Raw genomic sequence first — 24477 nt, 5'->3', positions numbered from 1 at the left:
TTAATTTTAAACAGAGATTTCAGAAAAAGAAGAAAATGAGGGTTACCTAATGTGAGTGAAGAGAGAAAATGGCTTTGAGAATTTATTTTCAGAGTAAAAAGCATTCAACAAGAAGTGAAGATGAGTAGCAGAGAGAGTGGGAGTGAAAATGTACGTGACTCTTAAGTTTCCACTACCAGCAATGATCCTGTGACGCGGGTGCAGCGTTCATGCAGTGTGGGTGAAGAACTAACGACAAGTTTCCGCACGCTTCATCATTGTTTCTACATTGACCAAGAAATATAAGCCGTTGGATTTGGATCATTCAAATTTCAACGATTTGTGGTTTACCTGGGTCACCCACATTTTCAACTCGCCCAAAACTTTTCATGAACAGTCACACTTAAGTCATGTAACAGTAACAACTACTATTTTAGCCGGTATTGAAGATTGTTAGTAATTGTTAATCTTTGATGATGAGTTTAATTTTATTATTACGGATTTAATGAATTATTAATTAATAAAAAATTATTTTAATTATGGGATTTCGAAGAAATGTTAGTATTATTCTTTCTGACATTCCCTTTTGAAGATTCTTTATATAATTAATTAAAATTTATTATTTTTTAATTTATATTAAATAAAAATAAAATTTATTAAAATTGTTGATTTTTAATAAATTTTAATCAATCATATAAATAATTTTTGAGGAAGAGTCTCATAGAGAACTTTACTAACACTTAATTATAATACAAAAATCAACATCTTTACTGTACACGTGATTGGATTATGCTGTAGAAATTATTTATTTGTAAGGGCGTTCTATTTAATTTTTTATTACTTTCCAATTCTTAAAATATTTCGTTGAAAAAAAAATGTATGATGTGCATGTAATAGTTTTAAAAGCTTCTCTTCCTGTGATGTTTAACAGTGAGATTTGTTGTTTTTATGCTTGTAATTTAGTTTGAATTGATTTTTAGATATCTAATCATTTACTTTAATTATAAAAACTTATTGTAATTTTGATTTATATTTATTTGAACATAGTATTTAATTTGATCTGATTAAAATTGTTTAAATTAGATTAAATGATTCAATTCTTATATATTTTTTTCGAACAACTTTGATTAAATAGATTTATTTTATTTATTCTTCTATATTTTTCGTTGAAACTTATTTTTTATGAAAAAGAAAGTATAATAAAAAAAATACGAAACATAAAAAAAATTCGAACATCCTTTCAATGAGTTTTTATTTTTTTTCTTTTCAGGGGAAGTAAAATGATACTATTTCATTAACAATGTGTAAATTAATACACGTGGGAATATAATCAAAGACATGAATGGTGACATAAAATTTTGATGTCCTTGCAAAGGTTGTGACTTGTGAGTAACATAAAATAGTTTGTCTCTTTACAAAATTCACTTTAAAGTTTAAGATTAGTAAAAAAAAGATCTCTACAACTATTCAAGATAACATGGAAATTAATTGAACCCTTAGCGCCAGCTTGAAAACATTTGAAAGACCTAGTCTCTTTATCCAAAGAATGGTTGATTATAAAGCCCAAGTTTCTGCCTCATTTGGAGTAGGAGTACCACTAACAGTGTTGGTCATTGTCTTTGACAAAATTTCCATTGCAATCTCTCTAGCACATATCTACGCCAAAAGAATTAGAATCCACCAAAAGTGCTGCATCAATATTACACTTTAAAAAGTGTTGTTGAGGAGGTCACCAAGTGTTCATATTGCTGGATGAGTTGTTATGTGGCGTGAAGGTGGGCAAGCTAGGTTCTGATCTGCTGCCATTCATTGAAATGCTGCCACGCCAAGTTGAAAGAAATTGGTGGTGGAGTTACTTTAGAATGTTTGGTTTGACTATTTTTTATTTTCATTTTCACTGGAAATAGAAAATGGTGATGGAAATGCGTTTGATTGAATTTTTGAAAATATTCTAAGTGAAAATATTTTCTCAAACGAACAAAAAACTAAAAATAATAAAATCTCGTTTTCAGTTGAAATCAGGAACCTCATTTTGGTTAAAATGAAAACGCTGGTAAGAAATGTAATTTTAAACAAATCTAAAAATACATTTTCTTTTGAAAATGCATTTTTAGTGTTTTTATTTCTTGAAAGCTGAAAAAAAAAAAAATCAAATCAAACATGTTTTCAGAATTTTAATCTTTTGAAAATAAAAATAGTTTTCAGAAAATGAAAACAGAAAATGAAAATGTAAATCAAACACACCATTTTTCCAGTTTAGTGCTTTGTAACTTCCATATGCTCCCGCAAGTAACACATTTTTTTTTTAATCTAATTTCTGGTTGAGAATGCTGCAGTAAATTGAAGATAAAATGTTGAAAACTATTTGCATTGTCCCATTTGCCAGCAACCACGTGCCACAAACAAGTTTGCAGCCAGCCAAGAATCTTGTGCATGATCACAAGCCAAGACTAGGTGACACTCATTTTCAATGTTAGATTCACAACGACCGAACACAGTGAAGAGGACATGTAATTTGTTTGGTCCGCAAACTGTATCTAGTTGGAAGGCATCCACGGAGTAATCTCCAAATAAATTGCTTGATGTTATGTGGAATTTGAAGCTTCCAAACTAACATCCAGTCAGCTTCAGCTTTTAAGTGAGAAACGTCCAACATGGTCTCCATGATGTTATGGTAAGCACTGCGAACGGTGTAGTCCCCGGTGGATGAAAACTTCCAGATTTGCTGGTCACTACCATGAGTATTAAGAAGCGGGATTGATTGGATTTTTTGGACATCTGGCTGATTAAAATTTGCATTCAAGACATCTAACCTCCAAGTGCATGATTCGTGGTGTATGAGATCACTTACTTTGAGATGTTGATTTCCAATATGAGGTGAGGATGAGATGTAGATGTCGTTGTGATTTTTGAGCCAAGGTTGGTTCCATGCATGAATTGAATTTCCATTGTCAATCCTTCATCATACACCTTTTACCACTACCCACGAAGCATGAATACTACATCATATAAAACTTAGATTGTGCCCTAATTGAGCTTCCAAGAAATATATTGTTGGAAAATATTTAGTTTTAAAAACTTGATCGAGTTACTATAGTATCTTGGTTGGTCATCAATCTCAAATCTTTCTTCCCTAACATGACAAGATTAAAAGCATACAGTTGTCGGAACCTCATTCCTCCATTTTTCTTCTTCATAGTCATATTGTTCCAACTTAGCCAGTTAATTCTTTTTCTTTGTTGGTTGTTGAGTCCCACCAAAAAGAATTCATCATCTTTTGCAATTCATATTGTAGAGCAGATTTAACAAGAATTTCTTTACTTGCCTTTGAAAGTTATTTACTTGTACTTTGTGCAATAATTGATGCGATTCCAAATTCCATCCTTGATGAAGCCAAATATTGTTTTTCTCCGTTTGCCAGCAATAGAAGGTAGTCCCAAATATTTGGTGGAGCCAATAGTCTTTGAAACACCTAGATGTGAACAGATATTGAGTCGTTGATGCCGAGGAGTATTGGAGCTGAAGAAAATTTATGATTTTTGGATCTCCTTAATGGTGGAAATTTGCTTGTCATCTGCCCACCAAAACAAGAAACAATAGTTAACAAATAAAAGATTGAGAGGGGTGGGGCCCCTTATGCACCTTGACTCCATGGATATCACTTCTTGTCTCACTATTTTTTAGAAGAGACGAAAGACCCTCAATTAGGACTAACAAAATGGACTTAGTCCGATGGATCAACCTGCAATTAAGGTCAGGTTGAGCTCAAAAAAAACAGTCCAAATATAAATGAGTCTTTTTGTCCAGTTAATCCAATGGACCAAATGGACTCAGGTCGGGCTAGCCCAATGAGTCACGGACTGACCTAGTTAGTAATATATAATAAATATTAAATAAAATATGACAACTTGTTAATATAATTTATAATTTTATATTCTAACTTATATTTTTTAAAAGGAAAAATATATTCATTATATATAAAATAAGTGTCCATAAGAAGTGACAATTCCAAAGCAATATTATTAATTTGAGTATTCATTAAGCGACATAAATGCATAATAAATAATTATGTCTTTGGAAAAAAATATTTTTTTAATATAGAATCAATTTTCAATTTTTTTATTAATTTTTAAATTGGCCTAGTTGTCTGGCAGCCCAACATAGGACTGAGTTTGGCCTAATAAATTCCAACCCGAAAGAATATGGGTTGGGCTGGGCTGTTTCATTTTCATGTTTGACTGGATGGTCCGGGTTAGACTGGGTTGCCTTGTCCATTTTGTCAGCCTTACCCTTAGTGCACAAGATAAAAAAAGATAGAGAGACAATGGATCCCCTTGTCTAAGTCCTCTCCCTCAAGATATTTGTCCTATAGGTTACCTTGATCACAACACCGAACTGAATAGACTTAAGACATACTCATCCAATTTATCCATTTGTCATGAAAATTCATCTTCTTTAGGACACTAAAAGGTAATTTCACTCAATACGGTCAAAAGCTTTACTTATATCAATTTTAAGGGTAACCTCACCAACCTTACGCATACTTTTGCATCTCATATGGTGGATAACTTATGAGGCTAAAAAAACATTGTCTAAGATAGAACAGTCCTCTCCAAAAACTGATTGTTCAAGTGAAATACATTTAGGAATGAAGTGTTTAAGTCTATTGGCTAAGACTTTTGAGATAATTTTGTAGAGGATATTTCAGAGTGAAATGGGTCTAAAGTGATTCATGGTTGAAGGGTTGATTTTTTAGGGAAGAGGACAACTGAGGTTCTATTTACATGGGGAGGTAGATTACCATTTTCCAACCAAGAGACAGCAGAATGGAACAGTTTTTGGCGACAAAGATGCCAAAATTTCTTGAGAATGGTAGGGTTTAGACCATCGGGTCCAGGGAATTTGTTGGAGTCCCATTTGGAAGAGAGCTGTTTTGAATTCATCTATGGTAAAGGGGGACAACAAAGAGTCTTTATCATAGTGGGAAACACAAGGAAGAATCTTATTAATAACTGAAACAAAATCAGTACAATTATTCTCAATGACCAGAAACAATTGAACCATCATCACGTGTCAAGGAGGAAATGGTATTTGTTTTTTTCCTAGATTTGGCAGTTGCATGCAAAAATTGAGTTGGAATTACCGTCCATCAGTCAAAAAACTTTTGCTTTGTCTCCAGCAGGAGTCATCCTGTGCAATCAAATAGTTGAGCTTTTTAGATATCTCATTGTACTAATTGTTTTGGTCATGGCTTTGAGATTGGCGGATTTGTTGTAGCTCTTTACGGCAGACATCAATTTGATCTGTAAAATTTCTCCTGATGCTTTTCCCCCAAGAATTCATGTCAACAGTACACGAATTTATTTTAGACAAGAAATCACTGGCTTTTTCCCAACCAGCACTAACCACTTCACCAAGGTTTGGCTCCAACAACCATGAATTTTTGAATCTGAAAGGCGTGAGGAAGAGTCTCCTTTTGACTGCGTCAAGCTTGATAATGATTGGGTAGTGATCAGATTTAGAGGAGATTCCATTGGTTAGCTTGAAATTAGAGAAGAGATCAATCCAATCTACTATTGCCAAACCTGAATCCAACTTTTCTTCAATGAGTTGTTTGTAATTATAAAAAATAGAAATTTAGTTAATCAATGTAGTATTATTTAGAAAGCAAAATTCAAAGGTAGAACATTTAATCTTATGCATACTATCCAAATCTCTCACCAGCAGGTCAATTTTATTGCATTGTTTCCCATGTGTGTCAACTAAATAATTCAAAGGTAGAAAGCAAAAATATTTTAATGCGTGATAGATATATATATATATATATATATATATATATATATATATATATATATATATATATATATATATATATATATCACGCATTAAAATATTTTTTTTCTTCTAAATAATGCTTTGTTGGTTTAACCAATTAAACAGTTTGGTCAACTAATTTCATGAATTTTGATCAATGTAAACTCGTTCGAAATGATCTAAAAATAAAATGATTTAGATATTTTGCACACACATTCCTCAAGCATAACAAAAATACCAGATAAATGTTAAACATTCCAGATAAATATTGTCAAGGAGAAAAAAAGAAAATCAACATAAGATATGGTGCAACTAAAGTTACATTGCTTAAATTTTCGGAAGTAAAAAAATAATTTAAGTAACAAAATTCATATCAAGAAATAGTAAACTATGATTGGAACCATTTCCTAAGCTGTTTAGAAGGTTTTCTCTCTCCATCATTCTCTTGGGAACCCTTGTGTGAGAACTTGGATCTATATTGTTCTATAAGCATGTCAAGCTTGTCTCCCACGTCCTTCCCTACTGAATCTTTATTCTTCTTAGGCCGTTTCTTAGAAACCTTTTGGCCTGCTTCTTGTTCTTGGTTTTGAATCTTTCTTTTTCTAAACCCCCAATCTTCTCTGTTCCCTGATTTTCTTCTATTTGAGTAAGTGGCAGTGTTTTGACCTTCTAGTGATGCACCACCATTGCTCTGGCCATTTTCATTATTCTTTGGCTTCATGGACAAGGCTTCTGGATTTTCTTTCAGTGCCTTTTTACTCTTATTGTTGCCTTTCTGTCTTTTGGATTTGTGTCCTTGAGGGGATTTTCCGTTTGACACTGCAACACCCAATTCACCATTTGTATTCAGTGCTGATTCCATTGCTGGTTTGTCATGCTCTTGAGATTTTCGTTTTCTGTTCTTTACAGGCTTGTGACCTTCTACTGTGCCAGGTTTGTCATTATCCATGGCATTGTTGTCATCTTGAGGAGCCTGCAGCTGAGATTGTAGCTTTGCCTTCCGAAGTTTAAGTGTTTGAACATTATCAAGAGCAAACTCCACGATCGGCCGATGCTCAGGACCAAAAGTTTCTGTAGTCATTGAAAGACAACGTTAAATTAAACAGAAATGAGGGTACAAAAATAGTCTCACTAGCAGAGAAATAAGAAATGGTTGTCACCAGGATTATTGTTAAGAACTCTCAGAGCCACAAGGGCATGCTGATGCTCCGAAAATTCAACAAAGGCAACTCCCCGTGAATAGCGTTCTTGAGCAACATTTCCTTTCTTTTCATTTTTCAAAAACTTTATCTGCAGAGTATACATATAATGTTAAAATATAAAATGACGTTCATAAGGCTTTAGAGAAACAATAATTGACAACTTCAAGCCATGATCTACTTAACCAACCTGCCGAATTACAGGTTTTTGCTTGGTAGCTCTAGAGATAACTGCATCAATGCAAAGCTTCTTGAGTTCTTTCTCATTCATTGACTTGGGTAAGTTGTAGATAATGAGTCTAGTTCTTGAAACATGAAAATTGGGAGATTGAAGCTTTGTCTTCTTTTTCTTTTCAAACCTATGAAATTTCCATAAATAATGTTAGAACACTAACACCAGCTGAAGATAACATTTATACCAGCTCATTTGGAAGATCATATGCAACATACAATAGGACAATCAGAATATTATGTTTTGAAAATTAATGATATTTGAAAACGGATTGTGAATTGATGGCTCATATTTTGTTTGTTTGTGGATCTATACACAAAATGGATTGTGCATGAATTATCATGTGTGTATTAGAAATTATATCTTCTTAGCTTTTCCAGAGAGGGATTTTTCTTGTTATCTTGTGATTTTTCTCAACAAAATTACTAAGCATGAAAAGAAAAAGAAAACAAGGAGAAGAATACAATACAGGTACTTTTTTTCTCCTAAAGTTCAAATGAGGTTAAGGTAGCACAGATAAACAAAGGATTACCACAATATAGGGAGAATTAAAAAGAAAACCATAATCATCCACGACTTAACATGAGGCTTGTCCCTCAAATGCAGCATACAGTAGTCTATAACCATATAACAGTCGTGGATTAAAAACACAATTACTCAAGTGCTGCCCATAGTAATTATAACCAACTAGATGTGAGTTAAAATTATAATAAATGCCACTAACACTCCAAACCACAAAATACTCACTCTTGGCGTTTTAACATATCACTGGCTGAAACCCCTTCAGCAGCTGTAGTTCCCTCAAGAATAAGTCCCTCCTATTACAATAGCAGGACAATGCAAATGTTAGTCCTATTGAATATCAGCATCAACAGCCTGCTCCACAAGAGTTACAAAGGAGAAAACAAACCTTAGCCAAGTAAAGATTGCGGTGGTCATGAACCTCATTTTTTGCTTTCTCCAGTTCCTTGTCATGTGCTGATTTCTTATCCAAAGCCTTCAAAACTTTTAATGGTCTACCTTTCAATAAAATACCCATCCCAGAAGCAGCACTGGCAGTTGAAATTGCAGTATTAGCTGCTTCTACAGTTTTAAATTTTAGAAAACCAGTCCCTCTCGGTCGCCTGCATAGAGTAAAAGGAGACTATGAATAATGCCCTGTGAAATACGGACACAGAAAATAACACTCAAAGACATACTTGGTAACTTGGTGGAGAACAGGAACAAAGTATTCTACTTCCCCAAATCCAGAAAAACGCTGTTTCACTTCTTCGTTATCACATTCAAAGGGAAGATTACATATAAAAACTGTTCCCTGCAAATCATCTTCTTCTGTTCTCTTAGGAATTGATAAGTTGTTTCTGCTGGAAATTTCAGGCTTAGAAACACCTGAAACCTTTCCAGACTCATTTTTTTCATCTGCATCCTTAACAATTTCATCAGATCTTGACTCCTTGTTTTCTTTGATCAGCATAGAATCATTGTTTGCAGATGTTCCTTTACTCGAGGATGTAAGCAAGTTGTTAAGAACCTTTTTTGCAATGTCTGCTTCCTTATCGAAATTATCTTCAGGAGTGCCTTCTTCCTCCATGGCACTAGAGTAGTCTGTATCACTATCATCTCCTTGACCAGATCTTTTATCATCAAGCTCAAAATCGTCATCAGTACTATCCTCATCGCTCAAGTTTTTTTGTCCTAAGGAAATCATAAAGAATGTCTTAAATAGTTCAGGCTCAAAATGAAGGTTTCTAGAATACTAAAATAAATAGGACGAAGATAAAGAGTGAGACTTATGTAAAGCACCGATAATGTATTTGTAAACTAGAACAATAACGAAAAATTTCTCTACAAATAACATGTATAGCATAACTCACAATGACCCAATACTTCAAATGTTATGTATTAGTTGTCCAGGAAAAGGGACATAGAAAGGGATATACACGATCTACCAGGGAAATTTCAAAGGCTACAAAAAGAAGCAATGAGCTTTGATCTCAACATAGAAATAGTTACCAAATCCAAATTTGTTGATCTAAAATTTCGAAATTTCAGAAAATGCCACCATCCTATGTTCTCCAACAAATTCTATAACTATAGTTAAGTTTGTAACAACTCAACAGCCTGGCTCCAATTATAGTCACTTAATTATTCAATAGAGAATGCTATAAGAAACATACTCAGTTACTCTCCAAGTGTAATAAAGAGTAAGCTACATTGCATAAAAAAGAGCTAGCTTTCTATTCCACAAATCTAATCAACAGCTGACTAGCATAATGGTGAAAATGAGGTTAAACGCCAAAACTACCCAAACAGGTGAACAGTGGTGAGACCAGTGTTATTAAAACCGGACCAGCCTGGCCGGTTCAACCCGAAACCGGTCACATGGTTGATTCGGTTCAGTAATCAGACCGTTTATGCAATCGACCCAATGACACGTCATTAAACTGGTGTTTAACTCAGCCCGGTTCATATTTAAAATTTTGATCTGGCTGCAAGATTTTACGTTCAATTTGTCTCGAACCTCATGCAGAGCTGTGTTCCTATTTTTCTTATAGCTTTCTCATGTCTCAATGCACTGACGCAACAACAGGCTACTGGCATTCTGCAAGGCTCCTCACGTCAATCAAACAAACTAGCGAAGCTACAATAAATAACAAAAGCAAAAAGAATAGAGGAAATAACACAAAAATGCTAGCCGTTGGAATTGAACCTTGGACATTGCATTCAAGTGTACATCACTTACCGCTTAAGACAGATTTCTTAATCATTATATTTACTGCAAACATAAATATATATTATTAACTATAATTTTATTATAGTATATACCGGGTCAACCGGTTCAATTAGCGACCCACCAGTTGAACCACTAACCCACTAACCCAATGGCTCGACTGGCTCGATGACCGGGTCGGTTTTAATAACACTGGGTGAGACTAATCCCAATTTCTATTTTAATGGTACAGCACTTACAACCACCATGTTTTAGCATAATCTACTTGATTATGCAATCCACCTCAAGTATTATGCCATGCATGGCAAGCAACTATATCAAACATACTGAATTTTTAAATTAACATGAATAAGATCTAGAATGAAAATAGCAAACCTACATAACTTCGCTCAAGTCAAATGGCAGTACCATTTTCAAATTTCAATGAATACAAAAATTACCTTTCTCTGAGGCAAGAGCATTATTTGTATCACTGCTAAATATCTTTTTTGAAACAGCCCAATCAACAGCTATGAGTCGTTTTGCAAACTTTGATCCATTGAGCTTTTGAATGGCCTGGAACAGAAACAGGCAGCTTATATGCAGGTTACTTCAGAACATAAATAGTAGGTAAAGTAAAACATAGGTAACAGTTCATACCTTTTCTGCATCTTGCTTGCAGGTGAATTTTACAAATGCAAAACCCTTAGACAGACTGCAAACAGGAGAAGAGGTGAAAAGAAAAAACAGTTTAAGAAAGCATTATGTATAATAGTATATTGAAACTCTTGAAGTCAAGGAAAAGAAAAAAGAACTCACCCTGTGTCTGGCTTTTGTGGAATAAATACATCCCACACATACCCTGCAGATGAAAACATATCTCTTATTTCATTATCTTTTGCCTGCATCCATGTTTAGTCAACTAGTCAGAAGTTAAGGCCTCCAAACAATATTTATTTCATGCTTTTAACTCAATGCATCAAACCTTGAAAGGAAGGTTTCTGATAATAAGCTTCCATTTCTGAGTCTTGGAGCCCTGATCCACACACAGCAGAAAATTGTTAAGAAACTAATATCTCATTCATGATCATCCTCAGTAAACAGGGAAGTTAACTTCACCTACAAACAATTGAAAATCAATAGAAGAAAAGCACACAATAAAGCATAAACACAATGAAGTCTATCTTCCACCACCTAATAGATTATTAGATGATTCTAACAAAGTACAGTCTACAGTTACTAAATGCATTCCAACCAGGCTGAAAATTGTCTTCTAAGTCTATATATAGACTTCCAAATGGTGGGCAGGGTACATACATTTTACACAACTACTCCAAAGAACAGATTTTCACATATCAGAGTTAGACACTCAAAAATGGAGACAACAATCAAGAAAATACTTTTCAACACAAACATGGGAAACAGACTAAAACTGAATCCAAATGAAATCCTGTCAAGCCTCAAGAAGCACCACATATAACATTCTCATTATGTAACTTCCTTTATATTAAGAGAATGAATGCCGTATTGTCATGATTAATGGCAGAAAGAACTTAGAGCTACTAATGACTCTTTCATAAAAAAAAATAAAGAGAATGGGTTTTTTGTCATATTCATATTTTAGAAAATGAATAACACATTCTAATAGATACAACATAATACAAATGACATAAAGCAAAAAGTTAGAGTATATGAATACAAAACGATAAAGCTTCTTCTCACAGCTGACAAATATTCATATACAAACAATTCTTTTCTGGAGCATGATGATATTATACTGAATCTAGTGAGTTCTATGACAAGCACTTAACCTCTCCACCAAGTTGGCGTGCCCAAACGTTTCCCCCTCCTATCTCTTTTTTATGTAATGTTGCAACAGAAGCTCGAGCTGATTTTACACTTGTATAAAGCACAGCCGAAGCATCTAAAGTACATCCATCTTGCAGGAGACCTGAAAAAAATTCCATAATGACCCCTATCATCCCAAGCAGTATAAAGATTCTTTCAAAAAGGAATACAAAGGATTTAATCTTGTCAAAGAACATCCTAGCTGGAAAGCCATCTCTTTGACAATTTCAGTGGATGAACAAACTTCAAATGTCCTTATCAGTACTCAATATGATTACATGGGATACAATACAACTAAATGTTTGTTTAAAAAAAGAAAAGGGTTTAGCATTAATTAAAACAATAATATTGACAAGAACATATACAAGTACAAGACAGCAAATCTAAATTATTATCAGCTTCGCACGCTAACCATGAGATGACTTTACACCAAGTACAAAACAGTGGTGAAATCTGACCCAACAAGACAGTTAAATACAGCCTATTATAATTATTCAACAAAGAAAAAAATAGATCCTTTTATATCTTATTTAATATAACTAACATATCAAACCATTAAATAAACTTAAATCTATTTCATTTGCATTATATATCATGATCTGAAAAATCAAATCCACAGTTACCATGTTGCTCAAGATCTTTCCCTGAAAGAGGGTACTTAATTGAACACACAGTGCCAATCTCTTTGGCTTTGCTGTGAACTTCTTCAGCCATATCAGAATTTATAAGACCACCAAATATAACAGTTCTAGCAACCCTGTCAAAAGAAAAGAAAAAAAAAATACAATAAGGAACATCATTTTAGAAACAAGACATGCATTCAAACATATGAAACATCCATATGTTGGAATCAAATAATCTCATTAGTCATTTCCACTTAATCACAGTCCTGTTAAAATCAGCTTCCAGGGATTTTCTTTTATTTCCCTGGTAACTAGCTGGTTTAAAAAATGTTGGATTAAATACAATAGCAGAAAAATAGATAAGTGTAAAAACCTCTGCTTTTCTGAGCAACCACCCTCATCTGCTACATCATCACAAAGAGCTGATTTTTTAATTTCCATGGGCTTCCTTGTGCTTTTTTGTTTACTGACTTGCAATTCTATACAAGAAAAATAATACATATAAAAAATTGAAATAAGTATATAAATGAGACTCTTATATAAATAATTGTATAAACAAATTCTCAACCTTCTTCCTTCGAAACTGAAACATTCTTCTCTGATCCAGATGATCTGCCGTCTTCATCATCATCTTTTGGCTTTGTGAGATCATCTGTCTTGCCCGCTATAACATTACAAAAGAAAGAGGCAGAACAGAGAATAAAGGAAGAGGAATATTGACAAGGTTAGAACCATTTACACATCATCTTTCAGACAACATTTATCATGAAAATATCACAGTACACTGAACCAGAATTTTATAGTATCAACCTTGATTTGGTTTTGATTGTCGTTCTTCACGGGGAGGACGAGGCATTGCATGCTTCACTACAATTTTCCGGCCTTCAACAGATGTACCATTCTTCAGCTCAATAGCACGGTTAGCGTCTTCCTCAACGGCACTGAAGATGACAACAATTATTACCAAACTAGAAAAAGCTAAGTCACAAATTCTAATTCTAATAAAGGTGAAACAGACAGAAGAGTCATATATCTATCTTTACATAAAAACAGAGACAACCAACAAATTCTACTCATATATCTATCAATATGTAGACAAGAAAAAAGCAAGAGAATAGTGACATAGGAAGCAAATAACTAATAAGACAAACAATCACAACAAATTGAAGTTCTGGAAGAAGAAATGAACTCACAATTGGACATAACCGAAACCACGATGTTGAGCTGATCCTGTGGATGATTAAACAAGGATAAAAGATGTTAAAAATATAAATAGGAAAATATATGCTTCACTATGTCTTGAGTCAATGCTTATAGTAATAGTAATATACAACAGAAAGAACCCTAAAAGTGAAGCATGTTACCTTTCTGAGTGACCATGAAGCAACGCCTGACAGGCCCAACCTGACTGAACGTCTCCTCCAACTGATTATATTTATTTATTGATTAGAATAATCAAGAATAAAAAAGAGAAGAGAGGAAATAAAGAATACCTGAGAATTGGAAAAGGAATAGGGCAAGTTGGAGACAAAAAGAGTCGAGGGGCAATGCTCTTTGCCTCCATTTTCCTTCACTTTGTTCTTCTTTCCCATCTCAACCAAAATTTCCACTCTAGGTTCAGTGAGAACAATGAGGGTCGAGGTAGGGCAGAAGGGCGTCAAGGAGAACGTTGGGGTGTCTCGAGACTCGGGGTTTAGTTTTTGGGCCTACTAGTAATGTTGTGGCCCAATCAGCCTCCCCTACTAGGGTGATGCTAGCTGCACCAGCGTAATTGCTTGTGCACCCAGCATTTTTTAAAATATCAAAAATACCCCTCTTGTATCTTCTTCCTTTTTAAGCTGAGTCAGTAGTGTTTTACGTCTCCATGCTTTTTTGTTCTTCCGTTTCTCTCTTTTGTGTGTTTTTTTATTGAGATAGGTGAGCTTGGATGTAGGTGAAGGGGTCGGTGGTAATTGTTGGGTCACTCTCAACATTGCTGCTTGTGATTGTTTATTTTGCTGACTAAATTTTTTTTTATTAAATAATAATATTTAATTTTTTATATATATGCATATAACTCTTTGGAATCTGTTACATATTTTATTCTCCTTTTTTGTTTCTCTTACTAGTTATGAGTTTGACAATATTGCTAGCAACATTACTATGCTAGCTTAAGCTATCTACAGTTTTGAAGCCTAGAACCTTATTGTGCTTGCTTAAGCAAACCATAACTAACTAGCTTAAATGAGCTAACTCTAAAAAGTCTAGTATTGCTTGTTGTGCTTGCTTAAGTGAGCTATGCAAAGTTAGCTTAAGCGAGCTTATCTATTAACGCCTATTTGTTGCTGCTTACAAAATCCCAATGAACCATAAGAAGGGCACAAATTCCAAGATACAAAAGGAGCATTTCACAGACATGAGAAAAAGAGTTTGGGGACATCTATGCTTGAGGGCTCTAGCTACTTTGATTATTTCTTTGGTGGTTCTCATGACTATGAGTAGTTTCAATCTTCATTGAAGTTTAATGTAATTAGATTATTCGTGTAATTACTATTTTTCTTATTCAACAAATGATTGTTATCGTTCTTCTTCCGTGTTTATTCCTTGTCATCATAAGATGGCCATAGTCTAATAGCCATTAAATCCTTTTGCGGCCACATTTATTGAATCCTTTTGCAGCCACATTTATTGCCAATAAATATGATTATCGCCGGCAAATGTTTCTTTTTTGGGTGTAGTGCAAATGGACCCTTCTCTCGATATTACCACTCAAAATCTAAATTTTCTGCCCATAATATCCATAGATTGAAAAACTTTTTGGGGCAACCATTGCAAGGTGTAGGTAGGAATTGAAGCAAACCCAAAATTAACTAAAATTACTCTACTAGCTCTATTAAGTTAACGCTCTTTCCAAGCATCTAGACATTTTGTAGTCCTCTCCAAAAGAGAATCAAAGAGATTAGAAGTAACATGCCATGAACCATGTGGAATCCCAATCCAAGTTATTGGTAAAGTCAATATTTGAGACATTAGAGATTTGTTGTTGAATCATATCCGGACCCATTTAGACTTGTTTTAAAAAAAATTGCCTAACAAGAACGGGTTAATTGAATTCTGTCCATTTCCTTTTCTCTCAATTTTTTTCATTATTAAGATTTTGAGAAAATGAATGTTACTCTCCATAAAATGTATATCATCTTCATTTTATTTACTTTTTTAAAAGCTTATGAAATGGATAAAATGCAGAAAAAAAGAAATGGAGAGGATCCGTCTCCAACTAAAGCTACCACAAACCCTCCCTAACATATATAACAAAAGCAAGAAAAAGAGAGAATGAGATAGAGATATGACATGACTAAGAGAGACAGTGGGAGAGGGTTTGAAAATTTTCACTACTCCTCCATGCAAAGGTCTCTTTAAACATCTCCATGTAACGTTATTTGTTACAATAACAATCCATAATAAAACATTAATTAAAATATCAACATGAATTTTCTTGAGAAACTTCAATGGTTTGAAATATCTCATATTATAAATAAGATTGAATCCTTATAAGGTACAATATTCTCAAATATAAGCATACAACGAACACTAGAAATATAACGAAATTAATTAAAAGAAAACTAAGTCTTCAACTCTCATTTGTTTCTATAGTTTCTTCCTTGCTCTAAAAACATTACTTATAATGAGATATAATTTTATTGAGTAAAACAAGTTCTAAAAGAAATTTACAAACAATATTATATTCTCAACCGACAAGATAACCAAAAAAACTCAATCATGATACTTGTAGCACATTTAAAATAAAATATCATAAATATATACACCAATTAATTCAACCACAATTTATTCACATAACATTCTCAATATAAAAAAAACATTTCAATAAGTGTCATTAACACTTCAAGCATTCAAATCGATATTACATACACAACTCGATAATTCTCAGAATCACTAAACTTGACTTTGTGTTTCCTAGAAACAATGTAGATCTCATATCCACTTTGAATCTCAAATTCATTCATGTAATGATTTTTTAATGTCTCTTTCATCCTGAATGGAAATATCTAATATCCGATCTCAAATGTCAATATTTTCAAATAAGTAGATAATCGTGGATATTTTCAATAAATAGATAACACATCCCGAATGGTGATATCCCTTATCCTATTCCCGGAATGTGACGTGTACCGTCATTCCTTGTTGGTAGATATTCGCTGTTATTTGGCAATATTTGTTGGCAGTCAAGGCAATACTCCGTAGCTTTGAGGATTAATTTCTCCAAAAGTAAGATATATGGCATCAATGCTCCGTAGAATTTCATGGAGGGAGCAACAACTTTTCTCCACTGCACTATGGTGTCCTTACCTTTTAAATTCTTGGGGATTCCAATTGGAATTAACCATAGGCATCATACTTCATGGGAACCGGTTATAAACTTATTTTGGAAGAAATTATCTATTTGGAAGGGTAGTGATAAGGTCATGGATTCTAACCAAGAAGTGCTAGAGAAGTCCAATTCTCCAATTAGTCCAATAACACGCGCAAAAGCAAAACGTACGGATGGAGTCTTTAGCTTCTTTGAAGTAGAAAATAATAATAGGTTGGGTTACATTGTTAAAATACGAAGAAACATAAAGAAAAAGGTGTTGAAGTGTCCATGGGTCAAATTATTTTGGGCCCGAATTGAAACATTTTAGAAAAAGAGCAAAGGACAAATTTGAAAGGGTGCATGAAACACATTTTTTTATCATTAATAAACAAGAAGCTTTAATAACTTTTAGTGGAGTACTTTGTTTTTATTGTCATTTAGTGTATTTTGTTATTTACTATCCCACTAAATTTGTCCTCTACTTTAGTGGATATTAATAACTACTTACTGGATCTTTTCTAGAAAAGACACCACCATTTACAAATATTTCAAATCAATTGAATGAAGTTTATTTATATTGCTTATTGTAATTATTTCCAATTCTTATCTAAGTAAAAAAAAAATTATGTAGCGACAAATTATATGAATTCTTATCGCTCTCAATTTCTTCTTTTCAAGAGTGTGACAAATTCAATTGGGTTACTTTAGATTGTGGCATTTTTACTTATCAAACTAGGGGTGGCCAAATTCTACTCTTTCTTTATTTCTATTTTCGGGGCACATCATAGTTTTGGTATGAGAGCCATGTTCGTAGCTTGAGTGTAAACACTTAAAGAGAGACCTACCTTGTGAAAGTTTGAAATCTCATTTTTCAAACACTATGACTAAAGAAATCCCCAAAGGCCTTACTTTGGAGCAAGCTCAAATCTTGGGGCTTCAACGTAGCCATGAGGAGATGACAGAACGCCTTGATCGTTTGACTGCAACAATTGAAAGGCTAGACTGTTCAAAACTAAAATGGTAGTAATGGACGAGATACAAGTTCACTGGAGGAGTATTTGGAGTGGGTAAGACGAGTCGAGAAAGTATTAATTTGAATGTAATAATGAGTATTCTTAAGCAAAAAAATGTCAACTTGTTGCCCTTGAATTCACTGATTATGGAAACTTATGGTGGGAGAATTTGAAAGCACAACATAGAAGAGAGGGAGAAGAAGAAATCAGAAGTTGGTGATTAATGAAAATATTGATGTGGCGGTGGTTTGTTCCTGAATATTACAAACATGAACTTTACATTAGATTGCAAAGCTTGAGGCAGGAAAGAATCTGAATAAAAATTTGAGTTTTTTTTTTCTTTTTGTGAGAATTTCTCTTGATTTTTTTGGAAAAAACTAAATCTGATTTTATAAAAGTAATTTGTGGCTATCAAGTCTAGTACTATGTCATTTTCATGCTGGTGATCATTTAGAATTTTTCAGGGAAATTTGCTAGTCTTTTGTAATTCTTTTTTAGGGACACACTTTGTAACATCAGACGAATAAACTCTGATACACATGCATATAAATATAAAGCAGATGAATCAAATGAATAATGCACAATCGAAATATCCGAATTAGATAAATATGCATACCTCCGATTCTGTGGACATCAAAATGGAGAATGGATGTTGTTAGGAAACCACAAATATTCCTTTAAATGTTTATATATTGAATATTTAATAGCCACTTGATCCACTAAGTGCATGCATCATACTCACCAGCAAACAAAATACAAGAACAATATCAAAGTACCACAAAATGTAACTCTCACACAAATTCACGTTAAATCCTGAAAACTCGAAAATTCTTAAATTGCTCAAGGGTTGAATGATAATATACAACGTGTCAATGATGCCTCTGAATCGTGTGATGAGTCCTTGCATCCGGACTCACGCGCCTTGCGATGATACAGTCTCATTTTTCACATGTCACATCATCACATTATATTACTAAAACATAAGCCTCAGTCATTTGCAACATCAACGCGAATGCAGACATCAAAACCGGACAATGATAATCGAGGGACCAAAATTGCTCAACTGTGACACTTTGAAAACTAAAAGTACATTTATACCTAAAAGTAAATAAAGTTATTGGAATTGAAGAAAATAATAATAAAAAAAAGGGTTACATGTGTGAGTGAGGAAGAGGTAAAGACAGGAAATGTCTTTGAAAATTTAAAGGGATAAGAGTGAAAGCATTGCAAAATTTGATGATTCTGGTTTTGTGAGTGAGAGTGACTCTTGGGTTGTTTATTTGTAATGATTCTGGTTCTGTGTATTGCATGTGTAACAACAAATTTTAATTGTTAGATTTAGTTTCACAAATTTTAGTTATTAGATTTATGCTGGTCAAATACATCAACTCACATAAATGGAGCATTGATGATCAAAATGTTTCTTTAAAAAGACACACTTAAATAATGTTGACCGAGTGTATCTCGTTTCAAATTGTCATACTTTTTTATGAGGAAAATATTTAATAAAAAAGGTAAGTATATTTAATACTTTCAAATTAATTCTTATTATATAAAATGGAGAAGAATTACCAAGAAAAATATTTAAAATTATTAAGAAATTATATACCATACACAAGTAAATTTTATTGGTTATTGTTGATTGTTAGTCTTTTAATTATTAGTTTTCGATTGCTAACATATTTTAAAAAAAAATTAAAGTATGATGTGAATGTAATATTTTTAAAAGGTCCGTCGTTTGATGTTTAATTTGGAGAGTCAATTTTTTTTTTATGTATAACTATTTATTCTGATTAATAAATGTATTCTGATATGGTTTAAATCAATTTAAATGTGATACTTAGTATAAATTTGCGGTAAACAAGAAGGGGTGTCTTTTTATTTATCATTTTGAATAGGTTAGTGTCAGGATGGAAGTCACCAAGGTTTAATCTTTCAGGAAAATTATCGATCATAGGGTAAGAATAACGTGTATTGGACATGCTGGTACATCAAATCGTGGAATTCCCTATCAAAAACACGCACATAAAACTCATTTTTGATTTTCACAGTAAAAATATCCACTCTACATGCTGTAAACTATAATTGTCGTACAACTGATTCCATCCAGAATGTCTTTGAAAAAGATGCGTTTAGCCACTTCACATTTTAATTGTTGAGGAAAAAAATATTAGGTTACCATAAAAAAAAAAAAAAAGTAAATCAAACAAGAACCTTTTTAAGTATTAGGAAAAAAATACAGAATCCGGAACGTATTCCATTCAAAACTTGGTGCCAATGAAGTCCGACACCTCATAGAATAGGTACAATTAAATTATATCGATGCTAAAGAAAATTAAGCTATACCCAGGTATAATCCAAAGGAAGAAATAATGTACATAAAAAGCTAAATTACTATGACATGTGTGCAAGTAAATTTTCTTGAGCAAAAAAGAAAAGCATATGTGAAATTTACATGTGATGGGAACATTAATGCATGCAACAGGTATAACATAGAAAGATTAAGAGGGAGAGAAAAATAATGGAGGCCATCAACAAGGATAATTTTATGCCATAACCACAAGGTTTCAACACAGAAAATTATATTCAATACGCTTTTTTTGGTTTTGAGCTGTCTAATTCAAAATAAACAAAATAAAACAAGTTTTAAGCTCATTTGATTCTTCAGTAATTTTTTTTAATAATTTCTTAGTAATTTTTAGTGTTATTTGAAATAATATTTTTTTAAACTTTAATTTTTAGTTTTTTTAATATTTTTTCACTTTTATCTTCAATATATTTATTCATTTTTCTTGTTATTTTTTAAATAAATTATGATTTTTTTTTTATCATTTTATATTTTTCAACTACTTAAATATCTAGTTTTACTGAACACTTTTAATTTAATAAATTAATTTTTTAACTTTTAACTATCAGTTTTTAACTGCCTTTTCAATTAATTTTATCCAATATAACCCAAATATAATAAATGACAAAATATACTTTCTCTGATCCTATATATTGATTACTTTCAACTGAATCATCAAGATGAAAGGAAAGTTAAGTCATTAAATATGTCTGAAAATAAAATAAGTTTCTAATTATATCCTAATATAATTACATATCCAACTAATTCCACTAATAACTAATTAAATACCAAAGGTGAAGTTTGAAATTGATTATGGTAATTAAATTAATTATTTAAAAAATTTGTTTCATTTTTTGGTGTGGGTTTTGTATCTTTAAATACCAAAGGTGAAGTTTGAAATTGATTTTAAGCTCACGCCATCAAAGAGGTATCCTATGCTTCATAAACACCATGAACAATGAGAGTGTGAACTTGGATTTCAACTTGAATGTAGTCCGAGAAACAGAGAACAAAAATGAAGGTCCATTATTGAATAGTGATGCCAATAACGTGCAATCAAAATCCTCAAATTCTATTGATTTGAATATTGTACCCATGAGTGGTGATGGAGCAAATTCTCAACAACCCATCAATGGTGAGGGAAATCAATCTCAGTTGTCGAACTTGAATGATCTCCCAAGCGTTGAAATGGACTTTGATATGAGTGTTGACAAGGAAGAAGATGGTATGCCTGACGACACTGAAGATGCAAGCTTACACGGGTAATGAGTGATGGCCAATAGGAGGAAGCAAATGCAAAAACAAAATTTCCTATAAATGCATATGCTACATTAAACAAGCAACGAAGATTCTTATCAACTGAAGAGCATAGGTTCATTTGTCGTCTCTTGTTAAATTCAGTTTATAATGGAAAACTAAAGGAAGGTACAACAAAGAACATTGTCACATCGTATTGTGTTTCAAGAAGGGTCATTCAATGTATATGGCTTATAATGGGTTACAATGGGACTTTTCTTGGGTGTCTGAGTCCTCAACAACCAATGCCAACAAATCCTCATGGTTTAGAATGGGTTCCTTGTCTTTCTCCATGGAGAGAAAAATGTTTTAGTTTTAATTGATACAGAAAACAAAAGACATAGGTAATATGAGAGAGAATGTAATAAGAGAGACAGAAAGAGAATGAAGTATTTGAAGAGATACTCATATTTTCGTTAGAGTGAGAAGAATGAGTGGATGGTGCATGAAAAATAAGTTTCCCTAATAAGTGTTGAGAATAATATAAATGACAGAATTAAAAAATATTATTAATAAGTTAGTTGATGACTTATAAATAAAACAAAATATTCATTCTAGAATGTGACTAATATATAGGACGGAATAGAGTGTTAAACATTAGTGCACTTAAAAGATTGACTCACTACTAGAAAACTCGTATTCTACATCGGTCAGAATCACGATTCAACAACGGTGCTTGACCGTTTTTTATTATAATGATGTTGAAACTTAAAAATTTCAACAACGGTCCATAAACAAACGTTGTAGTAAGCTGTTTTTTTTTTTAAATCGGTGCTATATTATTGACCGATGTAGAAACCTTAGCCGCCGAAGTCAACAAGCTTAGTTTCTACATCATTTTTTAATTAAGAAACGTTGTAGTAAGACTAGTTTCTACATCGTTTTTTAGTTAAGAAACGTTGTAGTAAGACTAGTTTCTACATCCTTTTTTAATTAAGAAATGTTGTAGTAAGAGTAGTTTCTACATCATTTTTTAAATAAGAAACGTTGTTGATCCCCTATTTTCTACATCGGTGCTGACGTAGGCACCGATGTAGTAAGACTAGTTTCTACATCATTTTTTAATTAAGAAATGTTGTTGATCCCTTATTGTCTACATCGATGCTGACGTATGCACCGATGTAGTAAGCTGCGTTTTCTAAGTCATTTTTTAATAAAGCAACGATGTGGATCTCCTATTTTCTACATCGTTTTGAAGAAAGAAACGACGTTGAAATATGATATTTCTACATTGGTGGTGACGTCAGCACCGATGTAAAATCATGTTTAACCTGTAGAATAATTTGAGGTTATTTAAAATAAATAATTTATAATATGATAAAATTATCTATAAATAAAATTATATAAGATATTAAAAAAAACTTGAGTAGAGAAATTTACTAGCTAGTGAATACGTTATAGAGATGAAGAGGGCCATGAAAATGATACTGGCATGGCATAGTTACTTATCTGTGAAGAAAAGAAAACAAAAAAAAGCATTGGTTTAAAGCACCATAAATTGCATCACATTCTATGTTTATTGTTTAGAGAAATTCTTGAATTTTGTTTAAGTACAGTACCTAAAGCCACCGGTACTACTAATCGAAAGTTAGAGATAACTATATCTATATTATGATTTTAATACATCTTTAGCTTTTTGAGTGGTGGTGCATAGAGGTACTGTACTTATGTAAGAATTGCTCCTGTGTTTATGTATTCCTAGGATGTAACTTGAACTCAGTTTGAGGATTGTACTTAAAAGTAAAGGCCATTAACATGTAAGTAGCCTAAGAAAGATCAATTAATTAAGGAATACTTCTTTCCGGTGAAAGCTTGAAATTTTGGTTCTTCCTCCTTCTTAGTTGTCTGATTTAGCATTGAAGAGGAGGTTTCTTCAACTGATCGAGTACAAAGTTTGCCATCAAATAAACGTCTTCCAGAACCAGTGAACGGAATGATTTGGCCAGTCTTTGTTGCTGAATCATCATGAACTTCAGATGGAAAATGTTTCTCAGGTGGGTATGGGAGGCTATTCTTCATTCTTTTGTTTTCTGTCTTTTCTGGGGAAAATCCTGGATTCAGAAAATGAAACTATACTCAGTGAAACTACGTACAGATACTCCTTCAATTCAAATGCTATATATAAATATTGTACAAAACCACACGATCCACTAAGGTACATGGCATAATAAAAGTACATTTGTTATATATATATATATATTCAACTCTAGACAGCAACTAATTCAAAAAATGAAATAAAATGTTTGGAGTCATCATTTTATATGTATTTTAGCAGTAAGAATATGTGGATTACAAGGTATTTTGCAAACACTTGCAGACCACAAATAAAAACTTATAAGATTTATTTGGTGATAAGAGGAGAAAGAAGAGAGAAAAAAATCAGTAAGTTCAATTTTCCCATTAAAAAAAAAACTAACAATTAATTATTAATGTTTGTTAATAAAAAAAATTAAAAATCACAAATGGTCTCAGAGAACCTTATAAACTATACAAACCAAGCAACACACATACACAAGATCAAACACTGGCTATTCACGTTAAATCCTAAAATTAAAGAAAACAGATGGATTATTGCTTATTAAACGAGTCAAATGGCCACAATTTTCACGTACAACATGCAAATAATCCACAAAAATGGGGAAAACATAAAAAGGAAAATTTACTGGAAATGCAAATAGTGTACCTGGTGATCAACTGTTTATGTCAAATTTAAAATAAACAGAAGAAAATATTGAGACAGAAATCATGAAGAGTATACCAGGTGATGGTTGGCGGCGTTTAGCAGTTGATACTTTATCAGAAGACTCCATCGACGAATTGACGACACTGAAAATTGAAGTGAAATTAAAATAAAAATAAAAATATAGGTATTGAAGAAAATGATAAAAAAAAAAAAAAACACAAGTGCTTTGTTTATTTTTTGAATAGAAATTTTAGAAAAGAAGAGAATGAGGGTTAGTTACCTAGGTCAAGAGAGGAAATGGGATCGAGATTTCAGAGTGAGAGTGTTGCAGAATTAATTTGATGACTCTGCATGTAAGAGAGAGAGAGAGAGTAAGTTCAAT

At 32.7% G+C, this 24477-nt stretch overlaps 2 protein-coding genes across 3 annotated transcripts; both read right to left on the bottom strand.

Moving 5' to 3' along the window:
- Positions 1-6012: 6012 nt before the first annotated feature.
- On the bottom strand, positions 6013-14056 carry LOC114376034 (RNA-binding protein 28-like). Of its 2 annotated transcripts, none has more exons than XM_028333936.1 (18): positions 13899-14056; positions 13770-13830; positions 13599-13635; positions 13216-13346; positions 12974-13069; positions 12779-12884; positions 12406-12539; positions 11746-11885; positions 10920-10970; positions 10754-10836; positions 10595-10649; positions 10396-10510; positions 8424-8919; positions 8135-8348; positions 7972-8042; positions 7183-7351; positions 6954-7083; positions 6013-6864 (listed from the first exon to the last, which is right to left on the bottom strand). In XM_028333936.1, the coding sequence occupies exons 1-18, from the start codon at positions 13995-13997 to the stop codon at positions 6182-6184; spliced, it is 2871 nt and encodes a 956-aa protein (XP_028189737.1). In that variant the 5' UTR covers positions 13998-14056; the 3' UTR covers positions 6013-6181. The 2 variants fall into 2 exon arrangements, with proteins under 2 accessions (XP_028189737.1, XP_028189738.1); XM_028333937.1 differs by having other exon boundaries at positions 12974-13066.
- Positions 14057-22894: 8838 nt separating this feature from the next.
- Positions 22895-24477, bottom strand: LOC114374036. Its single transcript, XM_028331626.1, has 3 exons — positions 24376-24477; positions 24171-24238; positions 22895-23463 (listed from the first exon to the last, which is right to left on the bottom strand). Exons 2-3 carry the CDS (start codon positions 24220-24222, stop codon positions 23189-23191), a joined length of 327 nt encoding a protein of 108 aa, XP_028187427.1. The 5' UTR covers positions 24223-24238; positions 24376-24477; the 3' UTR covers positions 22895-23188.

The sequence above is a fragment of the Glycine soja genome, chromosome 11, assembly GCF_004193775.1.
Source record: "Glycine soja cultivar W05 chromosome 11, ASM419377v2, whole genome shotgun sequence".
Taxonomy (NCBI): Eukaryota; Viridiplantae; Streptophyta; class Magnoliopsida; order Fabales; family Fabaceae; genus Glycine; species Glycine soja.
This window is presented reverse-complemented; position numbering and strand designations above follow the sequence as displayed.

What these genes read in the sequence shown, in the direction of transcription:
- LOC114376034 (XM_028333936.1), bottom strand. Translation starts at nt 13,997, where the DNA reads ATGGGAAAGAAGAACAAAGTGAAGGAAAATGGAGGCAAAGAGCATTGC. An exon ending in CCACAAAAGCCAGACACAGG is followed by an intron (nt 10,650 to 10,753) that starts GTGAGTTCTTTT and finishes TCCTGTTTGCAG; the next exon opens with TCTGTCTAAGGGTTTTGCAT. An exon ending in GCAATCTTTACTTGGCTAAG is followed by an intron (nt 8,043 to 8,134) that starts GTTTGTTTTCTC and finishes CTATTGTAATAG; the next exon opens with GAGGGACTTATTCTTGAGGG.
- LOC114374036 (XM_028331626.1), bottom strand. Translation starts at nt 24,222, where the DNA reads ATGGAGTCTTCTGATAAAGTATCAACTGCTAAACGCCGCCAACCATCA. An exon ending in ACGCCGCCAACCATCACCTG is followed by an intron (nt 23,464 to 24,170) that starts GTATACTCTTCA and finishes TTCTGAATCCAG; the next exon opens with GATTTTCCCCAGAAAAGACA.